Source organism: Gracilinanus agilis, chromosome 6, assembly GCF_016433145.1.
Source record: "Gracilinanus agilis isolate LMUSP501 chromosome 6, AgileGrace, whole genome shotgun sequence".
Taxonomy (NCBI): domain Eukaryota; kingdom Metazoa; phylum Chordata; class Mammalia; order Didelphimorphia; family Didelphidae; genus Gracilinanus; species Gracilinanus agilis.
This window is the reverse complement of record NC_058135.1, coordinates 7,866,966-7,894,804: the sequence shown is the minus strand read 5'-3', so window position 1 is coordinate 7,894,804 and position 27,839 is coordinate 7,866,966. Positions and strand designations below refer to the sequence as shown.

At 38.2% G+C, this 27,839-nt stretch overlaps 1 protein-coding gene across 1 annotated transcript in view; it reads left to right on the top strand.

The window, feature by feature from the left end:
- KIAA1109 (KIAA1109 ortholog) overlaps nucleotides 1-27,839 on the top strand; it is a 209,985-nt gene that overhangs the window by 94,722 nt on the left and 87,424 nt on the right. The window contains exons 42-50 of the mRNA XM_044681108.1: nucleotides 99-274; nucleotides 736-1,442; nucleotides 2,095-2,340; nucleotides 9,656-9,749; nucleotides 11,151-11,201; nucleotides 14,480-14,686; nucleotides 16,832-17,067; nucleotides 24,520-24,764; nucleotides 26,580-26,685. Of these exons, the coding sequence (XP_044537043.1) occupies nucleotides 99-274; nucleotides 736-1,442; nucleotides 2,095-2,340; nucleotides 9,656-9,749; nucleotides 11,151-11,201; nucleotides 14,480-14,686; nucleotides 16,832-17,067; nucleotides 24,520-24,764; nucleotides 26,580-26,685 (2,068 nt within the window). The remainder of the gene's footprint in view (nucleotides 1-98; nucleotides 275-735; nucleotides 1,443-2,094; nucleotides 2,341-9,655; nucleotides 9,750-11,150; nucleotides 11,202-14,479; nucleotides 14,687-16,831; nucleotides 17,068-24,519; nucleotides 24,765-26,579; nucleotides 26,686-27,839) is intronic.

Genomic DNA, 27,839 nt, shown 5'->3' with positions numbered 1-27,839 from the left:
CATACTGAATGGAGCCTCCAAAAGTTAAAATTTTGATGACTTTGTTTGCTAGTAAAGGATTAAGCACAAAGTTAATAAAGATATTTTTCATATGATAGGTTGTCTTCAAACCACTTCTGAGCCATACGGGCATTCAGTCACAGGATGCAATGCCGCTCTGCTACCGAATGTACTTTGGAGAACATCTTTCGTTTTCTGGGACATTAGATTGCCTCAGAGCAGATATTGTGGATTCAGATACAGCTAAGGAAAGAAGAAGCAAACGAGCAAGACGGTGGGTTTAATTTTTTTTTTAATATTAAACTCATTTTGAAATTTATTATGGCTGAAAGGGGTTGAAACAGGTCCAAAATAACAGCTGAGACAGAAAAGAAAAACTAATTTTAATTGCCCAAAGGGGAGGAAATATACCTTCCACATATTTGGTGGATTTTGTAATTGATGCCACTTCCAGTAAAAAAAATAATGAAATCACACTTATAACTAATAATATTATAACTAACAATAATTCGCCTGTTTTAATGTGCCAATTGTCTCTTTTGTAGAGAATTTGGTGGTGAACTAATAAAAGCCGAGCCATTTTATATTGCTTGCCTTCTCAAATGGGTAGGGGCAGGGCTTGAGGGAAGGAAAGAATATGGAACTCAAAATTTAAATAAGCAAATGAATGAACAAACAGATAAACAAGCAAACAAGTGAATTACTTGAAACTTTATTCTTTCCCTTAATTTTTAGGCAAGGACATGTCAACCTTCCTCCACTTGAGTTCAAACCTGCATTAATGTTGGAAACCTTCAGCCTCAGTGCTGTAGTAATGGAGAAGTCCACATGTACCCCGCAGAACTCCACCAATGCTTTTTCATTTCATGACCTCAACAAGCGTTATTTCAATACCTTTCACTGCAATTTTACCATTTCCTGTCAGTCAATAAGCCAACATGTAGACATGGCTTTGGTTCGTCTTATTCACCAATTTAGTACAATGATAGATGACATAAAAGCCACTCAGACTGATATCAAACTTAATCGCTATACAGCAGGGTCAGCTTCCCCCACACCTACCTTCAAAACGCACAAACACCGGGACTTCCGCTCTTCTGACTTCAGCCGAAGCTCTAGGGGGAGCCTTAATGGTGGTGGGAGAGTCAACAATGCAAAGAACAAAAGGGCCAACAGTGAGAACAACAAAAAGGAATCTCGAAACAAGAATTCTTTGGGACGGTCTGAAAGAAGAACCTCAAAGGTATCAAGGAAAGGTTCCAAGGAGGTGGTGGATCACATGACTATCCACATGGACGACTCAGATTCCATTACAGTGTCTGAACAGAGCGAACCTTCAGCAGAGTGCTGGCAAAACATGTACAAGCTGCTTAACTTTTATTCACTTATCTCTGACCCAACAGGGATATTGGAGAAATCTTCAGAAACTTTTGGTCCAACTGGTAAGAGACCATTTTTAAATTTGCACTATTAGTCGTAAAGATTCACAAGGACTTACCTTAATTTTATAGGTGGGATATTTGAGATTCGCATAGATGAAGGATCACACAGGATGGAGGCCCTAATGAAATTTAGCTCCTAGGACCCCCACTGTTAGGACATTCCAACTTCTTTTGACCATATCTCCCTTGCATGGATATGAGAAACAACTTATAACTCCTAAGGGCCCTTTAGGTCCGAATCAGTATTATTGCTGAGTAATATTCTCCTCTCTCCTTCTAAAATTCACATTATTGGTGGCAGGCTCAAGTATTTGCAAAATACAGGATAAAATATAACAATTCTTAACATACTCAACATAAATCAGTACTGATTTCTAGGATAGAATTAGCTGAAAAGCATTCAGTTAATACATTCATTTTACAATGTAAGCCTGGATTCTTTGCTTCTGAATCTAGTGTCGAATGTTGCCTGTTTAGATGAGGTTTAAGTATTACATGTTAAAGTATGCATCCAGCAAGCCAGAAAACACCAAGTTTTAAGGAGGAGGTATCTTGACGAGAGCCAGGGAGATTACAAAAAAGGCATTTTAAATACCCTTGTGTTGCAACTGTTTCCATCACTAACTTTGAGTATGTCAATTTGGCCACATAGGAGTGCGGAGCCCTACAGAAGCTCCTTGTAAAGTTGTGTTTGAGAATGAACAAGACAATAATAGCCTGACCAAAACACAAAGGAAACGAAGCCTGGTCACTTCAGAACCTCAGAATGTCACACTGATTGTTTTTGGTATTGGCATGGTGAACCGTACACACCTCGAGGCCGACATTGGTGGACTTACAATGGAATCAGAATTGAAGAGAATTCATGGCAGTTTTACCCTTAAAGAAAAAATGAAAGGTATGAAATTTTTTATGCAATTTTACCAAAAAAAAAAAAAAAAGTTTTAATTCCATGTTTAAAAAATTTCTGCTTTGTAATTCTCCCAAAATGAGAATTATGTCGTGGTCTGTCAGCATGTGTAAGGGTCATGTGAGGCTGCTGTCTTTTGGGGGCAGCTTCATGACTCAATGAAAATGATGGAATGACTTCTTAGGACACATGAAAGTAGAATGTGCCCTCCTGCTTGGAGGCCCTTATCCTTGTGTGTAAGTCCTGGCTCCAACACTTGGCAGATGTGTAACCATGGGTAAATCACTGAGCTTTCTGAGCCTCCATTTCTTCATCTATAAAATGGGGATAATAACGATTGGACTCTCTCCTTCACAAAGTTTCTGTGGAGATGGCACTTTGTAATCTGCAGTATTTTAGACACATATTTGCTACTTAAAGATTAGGATTATTAGCCTGTGACAATGTCTTGTGAAATGTTTTCTCATGTGTATTTCCTTTATGCAAATCCTTGAATCTCATGCAAACTTTGGTCACTTCAAGCAGTGATGCCCCAAGAGATATAGCATTTCAAATGGACACAAATGAAGACCATTGTGGCTGTGTTATGTGGTGAGGTAGTTTTTTTTTTTAATTAAACCAACAACATTTTCTAAATTGACCATACACAGGATCTATCACAGTTTCCGTTGTCCAAATCTATAAAGGAAAAAAAACCAGATTGTCCTGTTGACAGTTGTGTGCCTCGGGGAGGCAGAGGGTTGTTCTCCCTCTTAGTTATTTCCAACAAGATTCTCGCCAGAGTCCTCCTTAATAAATAGACTGATCCTTCACCTGGAAGATAGTTATCTATCCAAAAGCCAGTGAGGCTTCCAAAAGGGCTATGGAATGGTTGATAAGGTATTTCCTGCTTTACAACCCCAGGAGAAATGCCAGGAACAGAACAGAGATCCATCCACAATTTTTGTCAGTCTGACCAAGGCCTTTGATCCTGTCAGTTGTGAGGGCTTATGGAAGATGATGGCAAAATTTGATTGCCCAGAGAAGTTCATCAGTATTGTATGTCAGTTCCAGGATGGCATCCTTGCGCAGGTTCTGGGTAATGGACAATGCTCTTGCACTTCTTGAAACAAGGCTGTGTGCCCTCTCCCATTCTTTTCAGCATGATGTTTTCAGCAATGTTGTTGAATGTCTTCAATGAGACAAAAATGGTATCAAAGTCAGCTACTGTGCTGACAATAAATTATTTAACTTGAAAAGGCTACAGAGCCGAGGAGAATTGGTATGTGACTTTTTATTGACAGTTGGTTGTGAGCTCAGTGCAGCCTCTGAGACTGAGATGCAAGAATGTTGAGCGTTTCACTGCCACTTGTGCTAATTTTGGCTTGGTTAACACCAAGAAAACAGAGGATATCCACCACTTGCACTATGCTAGTCATACATAGAATTATCAGTTACAGCAAATGGAGAAATTTCAAATGCTGTGGATAAGTTCACTTACTTTGGCAATATACTTTCCATGGATGTCCATACATAAGTGATGACATTTATGCATGGCCAGAGTTAGCTCATTGTTTGGGAGGCTCTAAAGGAAAGTGTGGGAGAGAAGAGGTATTAGGCTGCCTACTATACTGCAGAGCTACAAAGTGCCAACTGCATTGTATACCTGTGAAACCTGGACAGTAAAGCAGCACCATGCCAGGAAACTGGATCACCTCCATTTGAATTGTCTTAGGAAGACTGAAGCACATCTGGCAAGATAAGGTACTGACACTGAGCTCCTTTCTCAAGTTCTCAGACTGTTGCAGCAAGCACAACTCCAATGGGCTGCCCACTTATTTTTGAATACCATGTTTGCCTAAAAGACATTTATAGAGAACTTGCACAAGGCAAGCACACATACAGAGGTCAGAAGAAGGGGCACAAGGAGATGCTCAAGGTCTCTCTGAAGACTTTGGTATCAATTGTGAGACATGGGAGACTCTGGCACAGGACCATCCAGCATGGTGTGCCCAAAGAAGGTGCTGTGTTCTGGGAACAAAGCAGAATTGCAGTAGCTCAAAAGAAATGTGAGATATTCAGATTTAGAGACATGTCTATCCCAAATGTTCACTTAGGCTATTTATGCCCAACCTGTGATAGAGCCTTCTGTAAAAAATAAAATGAATATATAAATGATAACTTTAAAAAGTATTATGGTTTTTATAAGATTTATTAGAAATTGAAGCCACATGCCATGCTAGCTTAGGCTGCTCAAAAAGGGCACTGTTGCCTGCCTCAATAGGAAGTAAAGAGGAAGTAAAACACCAGCCCTCAGTTTTATCCTTCTGTCTATGTCATTGAGTAATGACAGGAAGCCAGTGGGCTCATGGGAGATATAGTTCAGGGACCCCAAAATTTCCAATAACACATTCCTCCTCTCCCCCCCCCCCAAGAGCCAGAGAAGACTGGTCTCTCCGATGGCTCTTGTAGACATAACCAACTTTTAAATTACAGTAATTTGGGGATAAAAAGAAAAGAGGACAAAACCAATGACCCAGTGATTGCTAGGCACATTGACAAAAAGCCAATTGGGGGCAGTCCCTTTTGGCATAAGAGTGTACATTCAAAACAAATGCATTCAACCCTGCACAGTTAAATCAACTGCACCCCAAAGTTCACTGTGGATCTTCTTGTTGCAGTGTAGGACCTTTGCAGGCATCTTAATGATGCCTCCTCCAAATAGTTCACTTTCTGTATTTGGGGAGGTAGCAAATTTCTTATCCTGAAATTGCTCTCAAAAGAATTTAAACTTTACATTATACATTATAATACATACCCCCCTGAGGAGAATAATAACGCATTCTCCCATGAAGAGGATAAACACCCAGATCAGTTAAGGATACATGGTTGAGGTATGGGGATGTATGAGTTAATTATCAAAAGAAATCCCAAAACATCAAAAGAATCCAGATAAAAAAGAAAAAATAACTTGTGGAGGAAATATAAAATATCAAAGTCTTATGTGCAAAAATGTAAATAAAGGAAAAATAAACTTATAACAGGTCCTTGAATCAAGGCCCAATTAAAATGATTCCTATCCCATAAGTCTGTAGGACAAAATGCAGTAATATTGCACTTACCCATTGGCAGCCCAAACTACAGGAAGTTGCCATACTCTAAGAGAGAAAAAAGGACTAGATTTGGGGGGGAAAGGGAGGGAAGATATATATATATATATCATTCCTGGTCTAATTTACCTTCATTCTCAGGGATAGAGGGAACCAGGATGATAGCCAACCTTTGGTACTTGATTAGGATGTGGCTCAGGGAAAGCAGGCTTCTAACATGTGTCCGAACAGCTGCAATCTCGAACCCCGAACTGGGTTCAAGTCTTTTAGTATTGGCATAGAAATGCTCTTAGGCATTGTGCAGATTCTCATCAGTCCCATTGGGATTGGTTGGTCTCCTTGACTTTGTGCTTGTTTGCACTGTATATTGGCTCTTTTGTTCCCTTCTCCTGGAATCAGACACAAACATTAACCACAGTCCCATAACATTTATCAATAAATGGCAGGTTTCCATAGTCTAAAGCTTTTGAGTATGCACTAATATTATAGCAAACACATATATATATACATATATGTATACATATTAAAGTTATATTACTGCTAAATAAAAAAAATTAATAAAAAATGAGAGAAAAAAACTCAAAATTGTATTGCACATATAAGGGAAAAGAATAATAAAAAAGAATGTTTTAAAAAGTCAAAAATATATAGCTTAGAATCAGAAAAAGGTTTCTCACCCAAAAATGAGATCCATTTCCTTTTTAAACTTGGCCATGAACTACTATGAATGCAAATTCTTTTCACAAAATAGCAAATTTATAAAAAATAGTAATATAGTAGATATGTACAAAGAAGTACCAAAAATCCCCAAATTACAATAACATTTAATGGCAATAGCAAACAAACCCATTATTATATAGGATTCACATGAGTTTCTATTTTAGCCACTTGCTGTGTGATATTTAAAAAAATCTTGTCACAAATTCTACAGGTATAGCAAATCTTTCAACCTTGGCTAAGATATTTTTAACAAAATTTATTACTGCCATAATCCAAAATGTGGCAGAACCTAGAAAAAGCACAAAGCTGATGAAAAAAAAGTCTTTTGTGGGTCTAAAATATCACCAAGAAGTCTAGATCCTTTTGGTGGAAAATAAAAGAAGCTAAAGAGTACACATATATAAAACCCTTCACAGAGAAAATCCTTCACACCTCCCGGATGAGATTATAACCCATTACAGGCTAACTAAGCCTCTTGGGCATCTTGCTTCCTCTGGTATGGGACTATTAACAGTTTACAGACCTGTCTTCAAAGTGTCCCACCCATTTCACATGGAGCAGAGGAATAAATAGTGAAAATCACTTCAGATTTCTCATCCATTACATTTTTATAAATGCAGAAGGGGAGAAATAAAATAAAATAGTGTCATAACACATCTCTTCAAATACCAGTGGACCCTTATTTTTTAAAATTGCTTCTGAAGATTTCTTAAAATCAGTTGAGATAGTAAGCTCATTAAATTCTCCAAAGGTTGTATACAGTTGCTTAAATAAAGTAAAACACTGTTAAAGCAACATGTGATCTCGTGAAAGGGTTTGTGTAAGTTAAATGAACTTTTAACAATGATATTTGCTCTAGTACAAGCATGGGGAGTTACAAATAACGTCATGTAACAGAATTTATCTAATAGCCAAAAACATAGTAGCTTAAAATGATTCAGTGTAATAGAAAGATATTGATCAGATTAACATATGAACTTAGAACAACAAAATTAAATCATAAAACAACAAAATTAAATTGTAAAGCAAATAATTAGCAAAGTACAATAAGATACAGAAACTTCAAAAAAACAATGGAGTCTGAGAAGGCTTACTAATTTTACCTCCAGACTCTTTTAAAAGTTCCTTCTCTGGGGGCAGCTGGGTAGCTCAGTGGACTGAGAGTCAGGCCTAGAGATGGGAGGTCCTAGGTTCAAATCTGGCCTCAGGCACTTCCCAGCTGTGTGACCCTGGGCAAGTCACTTGACCCCCATTGCCTACCCTTACCACTTTTCTGCCTTGGAGCCAATACACAGTATTGATGGAAGGTAAGGGTTTAATTTAAAAAAAAAAAAAAAAAAAGTTCCTTCTCTTTCCAGTCAAGTTCCTTTCATCTGAACTCTGGGATCTCCCATAGTGAGGGAGGATTCTGCACTGAGCATAGTGTGGATGACCCCCAAATGGGATGAGGTATAGAGACCAGACAAGCCCAAATGGCCAGGGGCATAGGGGGATGAATCTCTCCCCTGAATCTCAGGCAAGATAATCACAGGGACCAATGCATCCAGGAATGGTAGGAAGAAAAAATATAGCTGTTTGAAATAGGTAATGCACTACTCTTTGATAGGACAGGCCATGCTTGCAATTTTATTTCCACTTTGGAAGAGTAACCTTTCCTCTTTCCCTTTGGGGTAAAAGGCTAGGGCTCTGAGCTACCTTGGTCCCCGGTCCTCCCACCCCCCATGGAAGCCTAATTGGGGTAGGGACTGGAAAAGTGGCAGGCTTGAAAACCCATGTGGAGGGGGGGGATTAAGAAGTTTAGAAGTTAGAAGAGTTAGAAGCTGTCTTCAGATAAAAGCTCTTTAGGAGGCTAATCATTGCCTAAGATGAAACACCTGGGCTTCCATGGCAGGCAATGAGGAAACTCTCAGCTGTGCACAATGAAAAAGAAGTGGGAAGGGGCAGCTGGGGAGCTCAGTGGATTGAGAGTCAGGCCTAGAGATGGGAGGTCCTAGGTTCAAATCTGGCCTCAGACACTTCCTAGCTGTGTGACCCTGGGCAAGTCACTTGACCCCCATTGCCCACCCTTACCACTCTTCCACCTAGGAGCCAATACACAGAAGTTAAGGGTTTAAAAAAAAATAAAATGTGAAAAAGAAGGGGTTATACTTCCCAAGCCTCAAGAGATTGACTCTAATCAGCAGCAACAGCAGCAGCTCCAGGAATGACTAGGATCTCCAGGCACTGTCTGGGATAGGCAGCAGCAGCAGCTGGAGCTCCATTCCCAGGGAGGGACAGGTGGAGGCGGCCAGCATTGGCAGCCAAGAAGATCAGGAACAGCAGGCAGATTGGAGTTAGCAGCAGCAGTCTGTATCAGCAGCAGCAAGGATCAGCAAGAGAAGTGGCTTTTCCTTTTCAGCCAAGAGCTCCCAAAAAAGCTACTCAAAGGAAAGCAGCCGGGTGGCCGGGGGAAAAAGGGAAAAAACAAAAACACAAAAATGGCAGAAGCAGGCCAGCAGCTCTGGCAAGAGTTTGGAGTTCTCTCAGAGTTCTTGGGTTGTGGGGGGAGGATGAAAAGCCATGGCAGGAGAAATGTGGCTTTGAAAAATTTATCTTACCTAGGCTATCTGAAAAATTGAAAATTCTTTCTCTAGGTCGTTGCCATCAATGTAAAAAATAAAATGAATATATAAATGACAACTTTAAAAATATTATGTATAAGATTTATTAGTAGTCTCTAGAAATTAAAGCCACATATCATGCTAGCTTAGGCTGCTCAAAAAGTGCACCATTGCCTACTGCAATAGAAAACAAGTGAAAAGAACAAGTGAAACACCAGCCCCTCAGTTTTATCCCTTTGTCTATGTCATTGCATAACAACAGGAAGCCAGTGGGTTCATGGGAAATGTAGTTCAAGGACCCCAAAATTTCCAATAACACACTTCCCAGCTCATATTTCTGATCAGCTACAGTCAGACACAATGAACATTGACCTTGAGCTGGCAGTGGTCATCTTCTGTTCGAGTATGACATCGTGGATTTACAGGATCTTGCATCTCAGACATCATGCACAATACATGTGCTGCTTGGTATTAGTCATGAGCTCCTAAAGAGAAGAGCTCACACTGATCTAGATCTTTATTGTTTATAGAGTGCATTGTACACAGAAGTGTGGTAAAGGAGTCAGAGCAAGGATTATTTTCCCTCTCTTTAATGAGAGGAGACTTTGGGTCAGAGAAGTTATATAACTAGTCCAGAGTCACAGTTAGCAAATCAAAGGAATAGGATGTCACCCATATGTTTTGGGGATAATTCCAACAGGTTTTCTACTGTACAGTGATAATATGTAATCCACAGAACAGTTGCAAAGCAGATTACAATTTTTATGTCAGAAGCATAAAAACTATATTGTAAAATGGAGTCAATATGCATGAAAAGAACTTTGAATCACAGTTAGAACTATTTCCCATACTATGCAAAGTTAATTCAAGTCATTTTTCTCCTTATTTTTAAAGATGTTTTACATCAAAAGATGACCGAGACTTGTGCCACTGCACATATTGGTGGGGTTAATATTGTACTGCTTGAGGGGATTACGCCAAACATACAGTAAGTAGCAGAGCATTTTCATTTTATTCTTGCTATCATTGTATAGTTTTATAAAAAGAAAAGTTTGAGAGCTTTATATTTACTATTTTAACTTGGTATTCAGATTTTTCCACGTAATGATTAAATTGCTAAATTGCTTTGGAAATTTCAGAAAATTCAATTGTTTTGGGCAAGATTTCTTTATTTTGCAAAATATGTTTCTCTGAAACAGAAACACACTAGAATTTGGTATCATTCCTATTGTATTACAAGAAACACCACTGCCAGAAGACTTCTAAGCCCAATCTTATGTTCCACTAAATTTAAGCTGTTTAGTAAAAGAAAATGCCAGCCACGCTCAAGAATGTTGGCATTCGCTTTGAGCAGAATGACCTAGATTTATATAGGATTGCCAGTGATTTTTTTTTTAATAAAAACTTTTAGAAATTGACCATAGAGGCCAAGATTAACTGAAAACTAAGAGCTATAACATTAGGGCAGGGTGATAGTGACCTGAATTATAAGTAAACAAGGGTTTATGTGTGAAAATAACCTTTAAAAGGTCACTTGGAAATAATAAAAACATGCACCTTGCCCTAAGACCTCTAACAAGGAAAAATAAGTAAGCATGTAGTTACTAATTGGAAGATTTAAGGACCCAAAGTAAGGATAATCACTGTCAGAATCACTGTGTCTTGTAGTAGACTTCAGAAGAAAAATAAGGCACAGATTATGAGGACATCTAGTCACATTTTATAAAATAGGATAAATGTCATTTGTTACAGCTACATCATACCCTTTTGCCCAAAGTATCATTATCTGGTGTAGATGCAACTTTTTACCATGTAGGATAGAAAAACAGAAACAAAAAGGTGATTCCTGTGCTGGGGGAGACAGTGTGAAGGCCATATATATGGCCTCTGTACCTCTGCACATAGCCTTGGCATATCTTCTCTGGAACAACCCACCAGTCTGGTCAGCCAAGGAGTCCTAGTGGCCATGTGTTCACATCTCAATTTGGTTATGGCAAAATAAGATTCATCAAGGAGGGATTTTTTTTTGTTTGTTTTTTTAAAACCCTTACTTTCCACCTTAGAATCAATACTGTGTATTGGTCACACAGTTAGGAAGTGCCTGAGGCCAGCTGGCTCTCAATTCACTGAGCCACCCAGCTGCCCCCTCCTTAAGGAGTTTCATTGGAAAACTGTGAGTGAATATCCTTGAGTCCCCAAGGCTATCAGCATCTCTGCCTTATATACTGGGCCTTCCTTCCCTTTTGATCTTGGGCAAGGAGCACACACCTAATATCAAAATGAAATTAGAAGAGTTTTTCTGATTACTTTTCTTATTGTGACTAATATTTGCATGAATGTTCTTTATTTGCTTTCTTTTTCTCTTCCTTTTCTTCATCTTCTTCTATAGACTGGAAGATTTCCCTACATCTCCTACAAGCACCGCCAAACAAGAATTTCTGTATGTCCTATTCTGCTTACTTGGCTTTCAATTGACATAGAGTTTGTGTGTGATGTAGAAGCAGATTATACTGTGTCTGTTGCTTTGTTGCTTTTTGATCACTTTAATAGAATTTCTTATATTCTATGCTTTCATTACTGTATCAAAGGGCTACATCAGAGGTAGATAATACTTTCCTTGGGTATCTAGGTGGCACAATGGGTAGAGCACTGAGCCTGGAGTCAGGAAAATTCATTTTCAGATATTTGGTAGCACCTGGCTACTTCAGCTCTTTGTCTGTAAAATGAGCTGGAGAAGGAAACGACAAACCACTCCAGTATGTTTACTAAACAAAACCCCAAAATGGAATCACAAAAGAAAAACAACTGAACAAAAATACATATCTTCCTCATGAACCAGTGTTAACTTATCTTTAAGGAATGATCAGTATCTATAAGCTATGGGTCATATAGAACTTCTTTATGGTTGATTTGTGTTACCTTAGAGAGTATTATCTCAAACTGTTATATTCAATAATCTGGGAAGAGATGGATGCCACCTTGACTGACAGGGATGGCTGTTGAGAGACTCGGAATGTTTCCAGGTGCCATGAGCCAGGGGCAGATGTCAGTTGGCCTCAGCCTATAAATACCCCTCACAGCCACTTTGAGGGAGGTCTCTGGACAGAAGTCTCTAGACTGAGAAGTGTCTGGTCTCTGAAGTCTCTAGACTCAGAGGCTGAGAACTGGAGATCACAGATCTCTGCCAACCTCTGTGGTTCAATCTGGGCAGTGGGTGGCTGGAAGGGTAGTTTGAAGGGTTGCCAGGTGGTCTAAGAAGAAGAGGGTAGGAATAAACCTGAATCTATTTCCTGAAAGACTGTGAGAGCTAGTGAATCACCAACACTGGTGATAAGAGAGCTGAGAGAATAAAGACCATCAATACATCTGCAGCAATAGCCTCCCTATTCTCTGGCTTGGCTGTGGCCAGGTCCCCGCCGGAGGTAGAGGAGAGGTGAAATCTATAGCTTCCACCTCATCAAAAGCCTCCAGTCCTGATTGTTAATTAGTTTAAAGATAATAGATCAAGAGGGTTTCCAATCCCCAATCCTTGACCTCGTTATCCTTTCCCTATTTATAGATAAAAGAGTGTTCAACAAGTACCTTCCTGAGTGGTCTTTCTGTCACAGCCCTTGGGAAGTGAGTCAAACGCAGTCAGATCCTGACCGTTGTCCAAGGCAGATCAAGAGCCCAATTCTAATTTATCCAACCCCAGGTTGGACCTGAAAGGTTACCCATCTATATAACCTCTCGAGGGTCCTTGCTTGTGCAGCTGTTAGAGAGAAGGGGAAAACTTGCAGCAGCAGTCAGGGTAATAGGGGTAGGTGTTCCTCCAACCAACTGCAGCTGAGGAGATCATAGATAGATACACATCATCACCATCACTATATCTCTATACTCCCTTGTACCCCATATTCCTATAACAAAACTTAGAATAGAAGATATAAAGTTCTCCTTTATAGTGAATAATTGGTTTTTATCATAATTGCAAATAGAATTACTAAATCATTATTACATGACATTCTCACAGTTAAACTTTTTTTCTTTTAGTGTAGAATTACTAATTAATACACTAATTAGCTAGTGTAGAAATACTAATACTGGTTTGGAAGAAGCAACAACTTTGTCCTCAAACCATATTATATATGACTTATTTTGAGGGACTTGATTTTGATCTGAATCTGTTTAATAATAAGTTTAAATAAATATTTAAATGTTTATTAAACAGTAACATTTAAATATTTTAACCTGTCAGTTTAGCATTAAGAATTCAGCATACTTTATATGGATTTCATTCCTTGATTTTAAAAGACGTGGTACTGTGATATGAAATTGAACTTAATATTAAGCCCTTTTGAGCATGTAGCCCTGAATATGTGATTTAAAATGGAAATACAGAGCAAACATAAAGTCCTTTGGAATAGAGACTTTTTAAAATAGGTCATGCACTGAGCAATTTCTAAAAGGACTCGTTTTTAATTGGCACATGAGCAAGACAGTCTTAGATCAAAATCAAATAATGAAGTAGAAGGTATTAAGCTAGGTTAAGTTTAAGATACAAGTGTTGATACTCTATGTGTGTGCGTGTGTGTATTTTTTTAAACCCTTACCTTCTGTCTTAGTATCAATTCTAAGATTGAAGTGCAGTAAGGGTAGGCTAGTGATGGCAAACCTTTTGGATACTGAATGCCCAAACTGCAACTCTCACATCACATGTGAACCGCCCCCTTACCCCAGACAGAGGATGGAGGAAGTGCTCGCATTGGGCTGCTGGGCAAAGGGACAGGTGAAGTCAGGAATGTCCTCAGGTGTACATGGAGAGGGGAAAGAGGAACAACCACCTTTTGACATGTGTACCATAGGTTCGCCAATATGGGACTAGGCAGTTGGTTAAGTGGCTTGCCCATAGTCACACAGTTAGGAAATATCTGAAGCCAGTTTTAAACCCAGACCTTCCATTCTAGGACTGGCTCTCTATCTACTGTGCTACCTAGGTGCCCCAAAGCCCTCTATTTCTTGGTAGTATTTCCTGGAAGAAATGGGCTAGATATCTTTTTTCCCTTCATGACCATTTTGATTTTTTCCAAGTGGTGAAGAAACCTTTGGTTTTGTTTGCTATCTGTTTCACTTTTATAATGGTGTTCTTATTTCATTCCTATTCATTATAGAAGGGATAAACATTAAAAAGAAGATTCAAAAATTTTAAAAACATTTCTTCTATCATTTCTTCTGGTTTTTCCCCAGTGTTCTGTTTGTTGGTTTGTTTTGTGCTTTAGTGGTCAATGTCTTTAACATAATTTCTTGTTTTATAACACAATCAGGATATCTTTTGTCTTTTATTGTTCTTAAATATTAAGTTAATGCATGTGATTTCTTTAGGTGTTTGACAGATGCCTCAAGTAGTTAGATGGAAAGGGAGAGTTACAAAATGAAAGATCCATATGAGATTTAATGCCTTCATACTTTTTGAATATTCATTTTGTATATGTACTTTCATACTAATACCCTCCTATAAATTTAAGACACATTATCAAAATGAAAATACTTTTTCTGCTTTTCAGGAATTTCAGAGATTTCCTTATTTTAAAAACATGGCTTTCATTTTGTATCCCAGGTACATGTGTAGAGTCTAAAGGCCTGTGTAGTTTCTTTTTTCAACCCTTATCTTATGATCAATAAGGGCTAGGTAATGGGAGTTAAGTGACTTGCCTAAAATGTATGTTTCTTCTCTGTTGCTAGAACTGTAGTAAAGTGTAGTATTGCCAAGTCCCAAGCCCTCTACAGTGCCCAGAGAGGGCTGAAGACAAACAATGCTGCTGTGTTCAAGGTGGGAGCAATCAGCATCAACATTCCTCAGCACCCAGCCACCTTGCACAGCATGATGGTTCGCAGCTCACACCAGCTTTCCAAGCAGATCTCAGACCTCATCAGACAACCATCAGCAGCGTAAGTCCTTTTTTCATTGGCTTTGATATTGTGTTCCCCATTTGATGCCATGTAAGTATGAGCTAAGGAAGACATGTCATGAGGAAATTAATTTTTTCTGATCAATTTTGAGGGAAGAATGCATATCAGAATGACATCCTTGGATTTGAAGTTGGTATCTTGGCATCAGTGGAATAACATCACCACCTATTCCAATGCCCCTGACCTACATAAATGTGGTCCTGGAGATTAGTAGACTTTACAAGAGACCTTTGAGGTATTAGTACCAATGGCTCATATCTTTGAGGGCATTAGGACTGTATGTATCCCAAAAGACCTCCTAAATATAAATATAATAAAAAAAGAAATTAGCCAGCTTTGCATACTCTGGAGCTATGCTTTATACAGAGAAAAGAAATCTATTTAAAGATAGGAATTGGTCACACCAAGGACTGTCAAATTGTAGTATACCAAGCCCTTCTCTTTTGCCATCCTTCTCTCCAGGAAGACAACACTGACAGTTTGCCCAAGTTGTCATTCTTACCTTTGAGAGTCTGGCATCAGTGTCAAGATGATAATATCACATTTTAGACTTATTTTAGTCTTAACTGCCTCGTTGTACAGCTGGGTTTTCAGCCAAAATTGAAACAGATAGAAATACAAGCAGAATTGAGATTTTTTTTTCCATTATACAATTGGGGTCAGTTTCATTCGTTTTTTGGAAAATATTCTAAGGCACTGATTATCTTATTTCTTAGGGCTTCTTAGGACCCTTCTATTAGATTTCTTTTTTAATCCTAAAACTTAATAAAGTTATGATATTTATGGCCATGTGATAGGAGGCATCATGGTGAACACACTGCTTTTTTGTAGCAATGTCCCAAGGTTTCCTCCAGCTAGGTGTGTTAGAATCCTCCAAAGAGACAAGGCAGATACATACTATTTGGCTCTTCCTCCTCTGGTTGTGATATTTTAGAGATCCCTGTACCCCCTACCCCGCTTACTGTCTAAGGGAATTCTGAATGAGCAAGGAAAGAACTTGAAAGCAGAGCTCTAAAGAAAATTGACCATATTTTAAAGTAAAATGAAATCCAAAGATGTGAAATCAGAAGCTTTGTTTCCCTAATATTTTTTTTTACTGAAGAAAATAGTCATGATATCTGGGTTGTTGGGATTTTTTTAATAGCAATAACTTTTTGGAAAGCTGTTTTACACTATTATGTTTTACATATTATATAAAATCTGTATCAGATTGTTATCTTAGAGAAGGGGGAAAGGAGGGAAGACAAGGATATGAGTCAGTGGCAGCTGGGTGGCTCAGTAGATTGAGAACCAGACCCAGAGATGGGAGGTCCTTGGTTCAAATCTGACCTCAGATGCTTCCTCGCTGTATGTCCTTGGGCAAATCACTTAACCCCCATGGCCTAGCTCTTACCACTCTTTTGCCTTGGAACCAATACAGAGTATTGATTCAAAGACAGAAGGTAACAGATTGCAAAAAAAAAAAAGAAGAAGAAGAAGAATGAGTCAAGCTGTTTTAAAACTGAAAGTTTAAAAATTATTTTTTCATGTCATTGAGGGAAAAATAAAATATTTTTAAAAATGTAATTGGAAAATATTTAACAAAATAAATTAAAAATAATACCAAAATATAGACTTTACATGTACTCTAGACAAGAAAGATCTTGGCAATAAAACCTCAGAAAATTCATTAGAAAATACTACTGATGATATTGTGATTACAGATTACTTTTAGATTATGTCATTGCTTTATGACTTCATTTGTGTTCCTGGCCCTAAATGTCAGTTGATGTTACCATAACAGAACATGTATCCTGTGGGGGTCAGAGATCTAATCTGTGAATTCATTAGTGTAAGGAACTCCCTCTTATCAGGGAGGGAGAATCTGTCTATCAGGGCTAATTTGCTTCTCTTCTATCACTGAAAGTCTTGGAGGGATGCATGGTACTCTGAGTGGTCAAATGACTTGTCCAGTCACACAGCTTAGATGTGGGGTTTGAATCCAGATTTTTCTGATTCCTTGGCTGATTCTGGATCTCTTGACTCCCACATCTCTATTACATATTTGATATTTGCTGTTGAGGGTTCCTTTTTAAAATAAAAAATTGTAACTTCTTACCATATTTCTTTTTATTAAACCAACAGCCCACAGTCTGCAAAAGAAGATATTGCAACCCCTTTACCTTCTGAAAAAACTCCAAGTGTTAACCAGACTCCTATTGAAACTAATGAATTTCCACAGCTTCCTGAAGGCTTGGAAAAGAAGCCTATTGTTCTTAAGTTCAGCGCCATGTTGGATGGCATAGCAATTGGAGCAGCACTCTTACCGTCTCTGAAAGCAGAGTATAAGATGGGAAGAATGAGAAGCCATGGGATGACAGGTGAGGAAAGGGCTCTGCATTTCTAGTTCAGTTCAAGGGTCTTGGGGCAGTGATTGACTATGTCACCTTAGGGCTTGCAGTCTTAGAAAGGTGGAAATCATATAAAAATGGAAATAGTTTTGATCATGTTGTTTACAGATTCACTCAGACTGTCAGTGACTGTTTTGGAAGTGCTTGTGGTGTACAAATCCATCTTCATATTATAAGTTGCTCCAATTGCAGAAGATATGCTTCCTGGCTCTGAGAAAGTGGAAATTTCATGGGGAAATCACAGGCTCTGTACCATAAGCAGTATATGTGATTTGGTTGTCAAACTTTCACAGATGTAATTCACACCACAATATTGAGGATGCTAAAGGCTAAATGAGTTTATGTGACTTGCTCCTCCAATAAAGAGCTTGAGCAAATGAACCTAAATTATTGAAAGTTTTTTAAAAGGCCATAATGATGTTTTTCAAATCCTTTCCACAGTTCTTAAATTGTCCAGAGCACTGGCTTAAAGTGGCTGAAGGAAAGAGTTGATGAGACATGGGAGAGAAAACCTAATTGTTCACACCAATTGAGCTGTCCAGTTTCCTGCCTAGCTCTGTGTTTTAATGACACTTTAAAAACTTGAATTGACCTCTGAAGCCAATGCTATGATGGTCTTTTCTTCCCTCCACTAGCATCTTGTTAGTTGGGATAAGGGGTTTTGAGTCTATAAAATTGGTTGCCCTGCTGCTTAAAAAAAAGTTTCATGTGTTTTGTTTTAACATAAAAACTACTTCTTGGTAAAGACCTCCTTTATTAAGTATGGTTACCCTGATTTAACTTAACTCTCTGTGCATTTATAATGTGTGAGAAAGGCTGGGGATACAGAGACAAAATCAAAACAGCCCTGCCCTCAAGGAATATGTATTCTACTGGAGAGAACAATCTATTAACAGTCAAGGGCATTGACTATATGGGGTAAATACAGAATAATTGCACAGAAGAGGACAGCAGTGAAGAGGGGTTTGGGTGAAAGCAGCCCCCCTATAGAAGCTGGCACAGGGTCTGTGCTTTGAAAGATTATGGATTATTATCTCTCAGGAGTCAAAAGGAGAAGAAGCCACGAATCTTTTAACTTGGACAATCTGATACTGACATTGACTATTGTATTTAACCAGAATATTTCTGTCTCTATGCTGACATTTTTTAAGTTGTCATTCAACAATATAAATTGTTCCCTTGTCTTGTCTTTCTTTACTTTGCATCACTTTTTTTTTAAATTTTTTTTTTTTTTTAATTTTTAACCCTTGTACTTTGGTGTATTGTCTCATAGGTGGAAGATTGGTAAGGGTGGGCAATGGGGGGTCAAGTGACTTGCCCAGGGTCACACAGCTGGGAAGTGGCTGAGGCCGGGTTTGAACCTAGGACCTCCTGTCTCTAGGCCTGACTCTCACTCCACTGAGCTACCCAGCTGCCCCACTTTGCATCACTTTTTGCAAGTGTTCCCATGGTTCTCTGAATTCTTCATTATTTGTCATTCTTTTTGTCAAAGTAAGATTTCATTACATTTCTAAAGCATAGTGTGTTCAGGCACTTCCCAAACCTTGTCTACATATTTTTGGTTATGACAAATAATTTTGTTTTTACTACTTTTGTTCTTAGGACTTTAAAGCATGATCCCAGTAGCAATCTAATCCTTAAAGTATGGTCCCAGGACTGGGATCTCTGGGTCAAAGAGTAGGGTTAATTTAGCTTTTCTCACCAGGGTGAGTATCCAAAACAGCTAATAACCAACTTGGCAGATAAGAACCAGAATACAAAAGTAATATGTAATAGCTAAAATTAAATTATGAGCCTGCTAGTAGCTTTATTACATCAAAGTAGTGATAGCAAAGAGAGGGAAATGTAGGAAAGAGGTAAAGAGTTGATTAGCTTACTACCCTGTATGCCGTTTGATGGATTGAAGCTCACCACCAATAGGGGTTCCTTCAGGTTCCAAACTCCAGCCAGAAGAGTGCGAGAGAGTGAGCAGAGCCTTGGTCTTGCCTTATCAGCAGTTTTCTCCACCCACTAGCTCTCCAATGTCACATCTCAGGAACCAACCATAGTGCCTTAATTTGTGTGGTACCACCTGGGGGGACAGTGCCTGTGGGATCAGTTTCCTGTCTCGGTGGTTTTAACTTCCTTTCTCTGAGGGTTAGTCTGTGCTTGCACATCCGCAATGGTCTTTAACCTCCTGGTCACTGATTGATGACATCAAACAAAACAACAAAATGGGGAGGGGAATTCCTTTCCCAAAATCCCCCCTGGGATTCTATTGGGAGGCTGGCATGTTGAAATCTCCTCAAACCCTCAAATAGAAACCAGCAACTCTGTAGGAACTAAACAAATAAGGGAGAAAAAGAATTCCAAGTATTCTCTGCTTAGTAGGCATTTATGTAATAAAGTTTACTTGAATTGAAGGCTCCAGTGGAGGAGAGACCTTTGTACTTGAGGACAAGAGTTGGTTGCTTCAGCTTAGACTTTTGGTGCCTCATGGGCCAGAGGTGCACAAAGTGACAACTAAGAACAGCTGCCCAGAATATGCAAAAAGAGGTGTAATGGGGGTAATTTGAGGAAAGGTGTGTGGGATAAGGGAATTTAGAAGGAGGTTGTCAGAGACTTGCTAAGTGGGTAATCTAGGTTACAGGTAGGCTGGGATTAAGGAGATTCAGGATATAATAGGACTGAAGTCAGGAGCATAACACAGAAGGGAAACAGAGATCTTCAGGGAGAGGAGAAATTAAACTAAACAGACAAACAGCAGGCTTTACAGACTGGGACTTAGGCTCAAACACAGGCTGAGGGAAATAGACTAAACTGAAATTAACAACAGGCTTAGTTAATTTCACAGGAAGGGACTTGTTTTGAAGTTACACCTTCCTCCAAGATAGATACCCGGCTTCCCTTCAAGCCCAGAGTATGTTGGTTCTTTCCCTCTTCTTCCCTCTCTTGATAACTAACAGACAAATTATACTAATAAGTCTGTTGAAACAACAAAAGGGTTTATTATCTTTAAAGGTTGATGTGTCAGGAAAGTGGTTCAAAGGAAGCCCTAACAGTTGTCTCAGGAACCTCAGGTGGGGGAAGGGAGGCAGAGATGGAGTCTGAGTAAGGACCTGCCTTTAACTCAAGTTTACAAAATGCTATTGATAACTAAAGGGAATAAAAGATGACTGACTAGTTTCTTTATATCTAATGCTGTCAATTAGTTAACCCTTCACAGATTTGAACTCCTCTCTAATTTACTCTCCTTATCAGCTCCACAGACATATAAGGAAAAGGAGGGAAGGTAGGAAATAATATTGGGAAGGAAGATATAAAGGGTTTATCCAAAATAACAATTTCTTAAATAAATATTTCAAAGCTAGGCTAAATTTCAATACTACAGATAGGTAAGGAAGCAGCTCAGTTGGTTAGACAACCTCTCTCCACGGGAGACCCAAACCAACTGTCTTTTCCTCAAGATTCCAAACCCCCAACTGCTTTTCAGAACTCGGCCAAAGCTAGAAAAAACTATATGACCCCCTCTCTCTGTACTACAGAGGACAATTTGTAACAGGCATGATTAGTCATGGTTTCCCGCTTATAGGACTGCCTGTTAGTCAGTCGAATATAGTTCTTAACTTGGAAATCTGTGACTTTTTAGAAAATTCAATCTGATTTTATTTTCAGTTCTCAATTCTCTCCCTTCTCTTTTCTCTTCTCCTGACTATTGCGAAGGCAAAAGAAACAAACTCACTAACAGATATGTATAGTAATGCAAAACAAACCCTCAAATGACCCTTGTCTAAAAAAAAAATATCTATTTCAATCTGTACTAGAATTCTATCAGTTCTCTTTCTGAAAGCGGTGTGCATTTTTTCTTTGAGTCCATTCAAGTTGTGGTAAATCATTGTATTGATCAGTCTTTCACAGTTGATTATCTTTACAGTGTTACTATTAATGAGTCATAGGGCTCTCACAACTCCACCAACAGTACATTAGTGTCATACATTTTTCCATATCCTCTTCAGCCTTTGTTATTCTCCTTTTCTGTCATGTTAGCCAATCTGAGAGGTATGATGTACCTCAGTTATTTTAATTTTCATTTCTGTAAAATATTAATAACGTAAAGCATTTTCTCTACTGCTTTTATTCATTTTATTCATTTATTCATTGGAGAATGGCTCTTATTTTTATATATTTGAGAAGTGAGATCTTTATCTGAGAAACTCATAAAGATTTCTTTCCTAATTACCTGCTTTCCTTCTAATTTTGGCTGCATTGGTTTTGTTTGTTCAAAAGCATTTTACTTCCCATTATCCTCTCTATCTTGTTGGATCATAAACTTTCCCCATATCTATAGACCTCAAAGTTAAATTTTTCCATGCTCCCCTAAATTTGCTTAGGATAACACTTTTTATGTCTAAATCATTACCTATTTTGATCTTATTTTAGGATATGTTATGAGATGATACTTAGTTTCTGCCAAATGGCTCTCCAGTTTTGGATCACTGGGTTTATCAAACACTAGATTTCTATGGTCATTAACAAAATATAGTGTAAATGTGTACCTAATCTTTTCTGCTGATCCACCACCTCTTTTATGGTTTCTTGAAATGTAATGCCAATTTTTTTTCTCACTGCTCAGCATTTCTATATATTTCCAACACATCTCAGCAACAAGAGGTGACTTGTTTTTGATATAAAGTATCTTGCCAGGTTTTTTTTTAAACATTGTTTTAATGCTTCTTGTCTCACAGAGTTGTTTGCTACTATTTTTGTCCATTATAATTATTAAAGAGCCAGTACCATATTGTTTTGACGACCACTGCTTTATAGTACAGTTTAAGATCTGGTACTTCTAGACCACCCTCCTTCACATTTTTTTCATTATTTCCCTTGATATTCTTGATCTTTTGTTCTTCCAAATGAACATTGTTATAGTTTTTTCTAATTCAGTAAAAAAGTTTCTTGGTAGTTTGATATGGATGGCACTAAATAAGTAAATTAATTTGGGTAGGATGGTCTTTTTTATTATGTTAGCTTGGCCTACCCATGAGTAATCAATGTTTTTCCAATTGTTTAGATCTAGTTTTAATTGAGTGGAAAGTGTTTTATATTTGTGTTCCTATAATTCTTGTGTTTGTCTTGGCAAATAGATTCCTAAGTATTTATATTGTCTAGGGTGATTTTAAATGGAATTTCTTTCTAACTCTTGTTGCTGAGATGTGTTGGAAATATATAGAAATGCTTATGGTTTATGTGTGTTTATTTTGTATCCTGCAATTTTGCTAAAGCTGTTGATTATTTCCACTAGCTTTTTAGTTGTTTGTCTAGGATTTTTTAAGTAGACCATCATCTCATCTGCAAAGAGTGATAGCTTGGTCTCCTCATTGCCTATTTTAATACCTTCAATTTCTTTTTCTTCTCTAATTGCTTCAAATTGTTTTCTAGTCATAAGTTCTAGAGTTCTCATCTCATTTATAAAAATCATTTTTAGCTGTTTGTAAAAATTCCTCATCTTTTCCTGGAATTTTACTTCAACTTTGTGCCTAAGCTATATTCTATGTTTTTCTTTGTGGCTTTACTTACAGGTGTTTTTGAGTCATTTTCTTCTTTTGGGTTTTTGTCTTAAGTATCCCTGTCAGCAAGATAGTTTTTTATGTTAGTTTGTTTTTTTTAAGTTACCTCATTCTTTCAGTCCACTCCTAACTTAGATTTGATGTTAAGGTCAGTCTCTCTGCACATCTGGTGAGAGTATCTAAGCCATCTTTGATCTTCTCCTATGTATGGATTCTGATGATGATGATTTCTTGAGTATTTTGTGTTCTGTTATTCCAATGGACTTCTCAAACTGAGATGCTGCAAGCTTTCACTGTATCAAAAGCATTCTGCTCCAGGGTGAAATCTGAGGACTCCCCTGGTTTGAGCTCTGGAAATTCCTGGTTTGGCTTTGGGTCTGAGGAACACAACTGTGACCTTGCCCTTGGTTTGATCAGCCAGATGAAAAGCTCTCGTTTTTTTTTTTTTTGTTTTTTTTTTTTGTTTGTTTGTTTGTTTTTTTCAGACTGACAGCCACAGGCCCATTGGTTTGGACTCCTTTCCCCGGTTATGACACAGCAGGCTTTAGATCGGGTTAGATCTGAGATCCCAGTTTCCTTCCAGGGTTAGATCCCTATAACTCCTACCTATTTCTGCATTTGCTCCTTACTTAGTATTGTTATAAGGAAAAGGTAAGGTAAATGTAGGTTTGCAGAGGACAGAGGCATGAAACCAACTGGGAAAGATTCTGGAATGCTGGAGGGGAAGGGTTAAGCTAAAATTCAGAGACTGCTCTCTCTGGATGTGAACCTGGAGGGAGTGGATGCCAAGTCCTGAGGGTTTGATCCTATCCTTATTGCTGCTTGTGTGCTGTCCTTGTGCTGTGTGTCCTGGAAGATCTTAAGAGACTCTCAGTAAGCAGAGGTCTAGGTCCTTTTTGGATCTAGGACTTTTCCCTGGGCCCTGCCACGCTTGCCCACAGACCATTACCTCTAATACTAACTAAGGGAGATTAGTGCAGGTTAGCTAGAGCAGGGACTGGGATTTTTTTAGGTGAGAGAGGAGAGAGATTAGAGTAGTAAAACTTTTTTTTTTTTTTTAAACCTTTACCTTCTGTCCTGGAGTCAGTACTATGTATTGGCTCCAAGGCAGAAGAGTGGTAAGGGTTAGGCAATAGGGGTTAAGTGACTTGCCCAGGGTCACACAGCTAGGAAGTGTCTGAGGCCAGATTTGAACCTAGGACCTCCCATCTCTAGGCCTGTCTCTCAATTCACTGAGCCACTGAGCTGTCCACAGTACAACAACTTTTTGAAGACTCCACTAGGAGACATTTAGATCCTGGAGACTTTAGGTAGTAAAATTAATATCAGGGTTCTCCTATTTCCCTTTTAACCTTTCCCTATTAAATTACTTTTCCAGTTACTGAGTGGTCTGTGTGTGTGTGTGTGTGTCTCAGACCAGGCTCTGCCCTGGTCAGAGTTAACTGTTAGCCTTCAACTCACAGTGTAACATCTTATTACAGGCCCAATTTAATCTATCTCACCCCATCTACCAAACCACCCTAATACAATACCGAGGTTGGTATTGTTTCCTTGACTATATTTGCCTATCGCCTACACCTTGGTGCAGTAGACTTACACTGTCCACACTGGATCTGTGGCCAGTACTACGCAGTGGCAAAGATGCCAGTTGGCTCATAATCCTGCTTTTTTGCTTTGTATGTGACCTCTCATCTCATCTCATAATTTTAAATTTTACTTAATTTGAAAATAAAATAAAACAAATTCATCTTCATATCCTTGAAGAGAATTTTGAAATCGTATCTATATAAGCTTGGAAAATGGCCTTCTTTTTTGCATCTTCTAAATTAATGTTTCTAGTATTAATGGTCTTTTCTTCTTTTCCCTCTTTTTTTAGGTGCTCAGACAAGATTTACATTTGAACTACCAAATCACAGACTACGCTTTACTTCAAAAGTTTCTGCCACGGATATGTCAACTATTCCTCCTTCTGCTAGCCTTAACCTTCCTCCTGTTACTATGTCGGGGAAGTACATAATGGAAGAGCATGACAGTTATTCTGATCAAGTGTGGAGTATAGATGAGTTGCCCTCGAAGCAAGGTTACTATTTACAGGGAAACTATCTGCGTTGTGTGGCCGAGGTAAGATTTTTTATTTTAATATAAAATTATCAAATTTCTAAATTTGTTCCCTTAAATAATAATACATATGAAGTGAAATGTCTTCATCTGATAGAAGTCTGCAAATACCTTTCAGCTCTAATATGATTTATTATATGGTCCAGATTTTGCTTGCTTTCTAGGAAGATTATATTCGGACTACATTCTATATTTGTCTTTGAGTATATTTTTAATGATATGGTGATTTCCTTCCCATTTACAAGCCTTAGACTTTTCTTTCCTACATTTCAGATGTCACTATGGTATTATCATTTTTATTACCTGTATATTTTATGTATACATAAAATGGGTGGCTCAGTGGATTGAGAGTCAGGCCTAGAGACTGGAGGTCCTAGGTTCAAGTCCGGCCTCGGACACTTCCAGCTGTGTGACCTTGGGCAAGTCACTTGACCCCTATCGCCCACCCTTACCACTCCTGGGCTAAGGAAGGTCCCTAGCCTGGATGAAAAAGGAGGAGGGTTGGGCGTGGGGCTAGCAACCCCACCCTGTAAAAACTACATCTGCTAAAGAAACTGCAATCTAAAATAGGGGCAGCTGGGCTAGCTCAGTGGATTGAGAGCCAGGCCTAGAGACGAAAGGTCCTAGGTTCAAATCCGAGCTCAGACACTTCCCAGCTGGGTGACCCTGAGCGACCCATTGCCTACTGGTTGTGGCCCTATGCTCCTAGAATGGAGTCCCAGGATAAAAAAAAATATATATTTTATGTATATGAAATATGGCCTAAATATGTGCTAAAAACACTAATTGTATATATTTGAGCATGTGTGTATATACACACATGAAAATTCACTTGAATAAAGTTTTTATAACTAACACACGAAAAATTCACAAATGTGGACTTATTGGGAAAAGGCCTAATTGAATTAGTAGAATTCTAATGTTAGCAATTATTTTTAGAGAACTGCAGGTTCTCCTGGGGTCAGTCGATGTGACAATATTAATTATGGCTAATAAAATTATTCGATCTTACTTGATATCCTGACTGAAAAAATAATTTATTTGTAATGAAGAAACCCTTCTGATAAAGACTAATGGTGGTTGATGAAATAAGTTCCTCATCTGGCAAGTTCCCCAAGTATTAGTGTATTTGTATGTGCTCAGGCAATGGGTTTTTTAAGCTCCTGCTGTAACACTGGGCATACAAAGGTCAAAAAAAGATAATAGATCTCTCAGAGAGCCTATGTTTTAGAGCGACTAGCTGGGATGAGTGGGATTGTAATATATTCTTATCTATTTGTGTAGAAATAAGTGCACAGAGAAGTAAATGCAGGAATTTTTTTTTTAATGATTGGCTCATTTGCATCAAGGGCAAGAGAAAGGCAGGTTGTTGAGGAGAATTAGCAATTGGGAAAAGCCTTCTGATTAGATCAGTCATACTTTGTTAAAGACTAAAGATTCTATGAAGAGCTTTCTCTTTTCATTCATTGTCTTCATGCTTGATAGTCAATTTATGGCTCTATTTTTTAAAGCAAGTATGTCACATAGCTGTAATAACAATGTAAACTTAGTTACTCTCACCAGATTCATCATCTTTATGAATAAATGCTTGTCATCTTGGGAAAGGCAGACAAACATTATATAAGCCAGTAAAAATGTTGGCACCTCTGAAGATTATATTTAACCTCTTTACAGATTTCCTTTTCTAGTAACACTTATGCAATTAATTTTATTGTTAGCATATCACTGTATGGGCTGTCTATTCTGTCAATAGGAGTACTGAAATCTTAATATAATCACAATGGCTTAAAATGAACATTGTTTAAATTTGTTTTGCAGGTTGGTTCATTTGAGCATAATCTTACAACTGACCTTCTAAACCATCTGGTATTTGTGCAAAAAGTTTTTATGAAGGAAGTTAATGAAGTAATACAAAAAGTTTCTGGTAAGAAGAGCTTACATTTAAGCGTGTAAAACTTTATTTTTTTTGCTATTGTTCCAACATCAAAAAATATTATTGCCTTGAAGTCTGATTATGTAATTTTCTTTTCTCATCTAATGAATATTGATTGAGCCAATTCTATACATGCGATTAGATACACATTTTGGGATGGAAAATGCTGTTGCCTCATGTAAGGATTAAGTTTAATGTTTGGACAATAATTATATGAAATTATGTAGTCACTAATATTATATCTTGAGTCAGAAATTTATTTACAAAATGGAGAGGAAACAGTAAAATAGAGAAATGTGAAGAGGTTAGAGAGTTTATCTGTCCTATCAACCTAAATGTTTTGCTCCGGGTTTGCTTAATCCAGGAAGAGATTAATTAGCTCTCAACCAGGAAGGCTGGTAGTAAGTAACTATGTGCCCACTATCCAAGCCATAGTCTCCAGTGAAGCTCCCTAAGATACCTAAGACTATATCCAGAAGAAAATCTCTTCAGATTATCTTCTCAAAGACAACCTGCTTTGTAGGAGTTCTGGGCTTGCTTTTTATGGTGACTTCTTTTCCCTTCCCCTCTTCACAGGGGCCAATCACAGTTTCCAAATTATCTAGCACTGCCCAGGGGGCATTGTCTGTGGGATCAACTTTCCACCTTCTGAAGGTTAAGTTCTTATCAAAAAGATTCACAGATTCCTGATTGAATTTAAGGATGTGAATTCTCTAAGTATCTTGCTAGCTTTTCACCTAGTACTTAGTAGGGTGTTTAATCTTTTGTTAATTCAATTCAAAAGTAGACAAAGTAGAGTTAATCCTGTCTTCACAATCTAGTGAGGAACTAAGTAAGGGTACTTAAGTTATTGTTAACCAAAGTGTTAACTCAAAATAGACAAAGGGAATAAAGTGTAAACTCAATGAGAACAAAGAATTCCCTTTTACCCTGGCAGGGCTGTATTAGTAGAATTTTTCCCTCCCAGCTCTAGATTCTGAGTCTGACTTTGTCCTGCTCCTCCAGACATCCTCTTCTATGTATCTAAAAGGCCACTGTAATGTCAATAAAGACTTGAAGAGCTATAGGCTGTGAAATGTATGCCTGTAAAGGAATTACACCTCACCCACAAAGCATATAAACATTATTATTGCTTTGCTATCCTG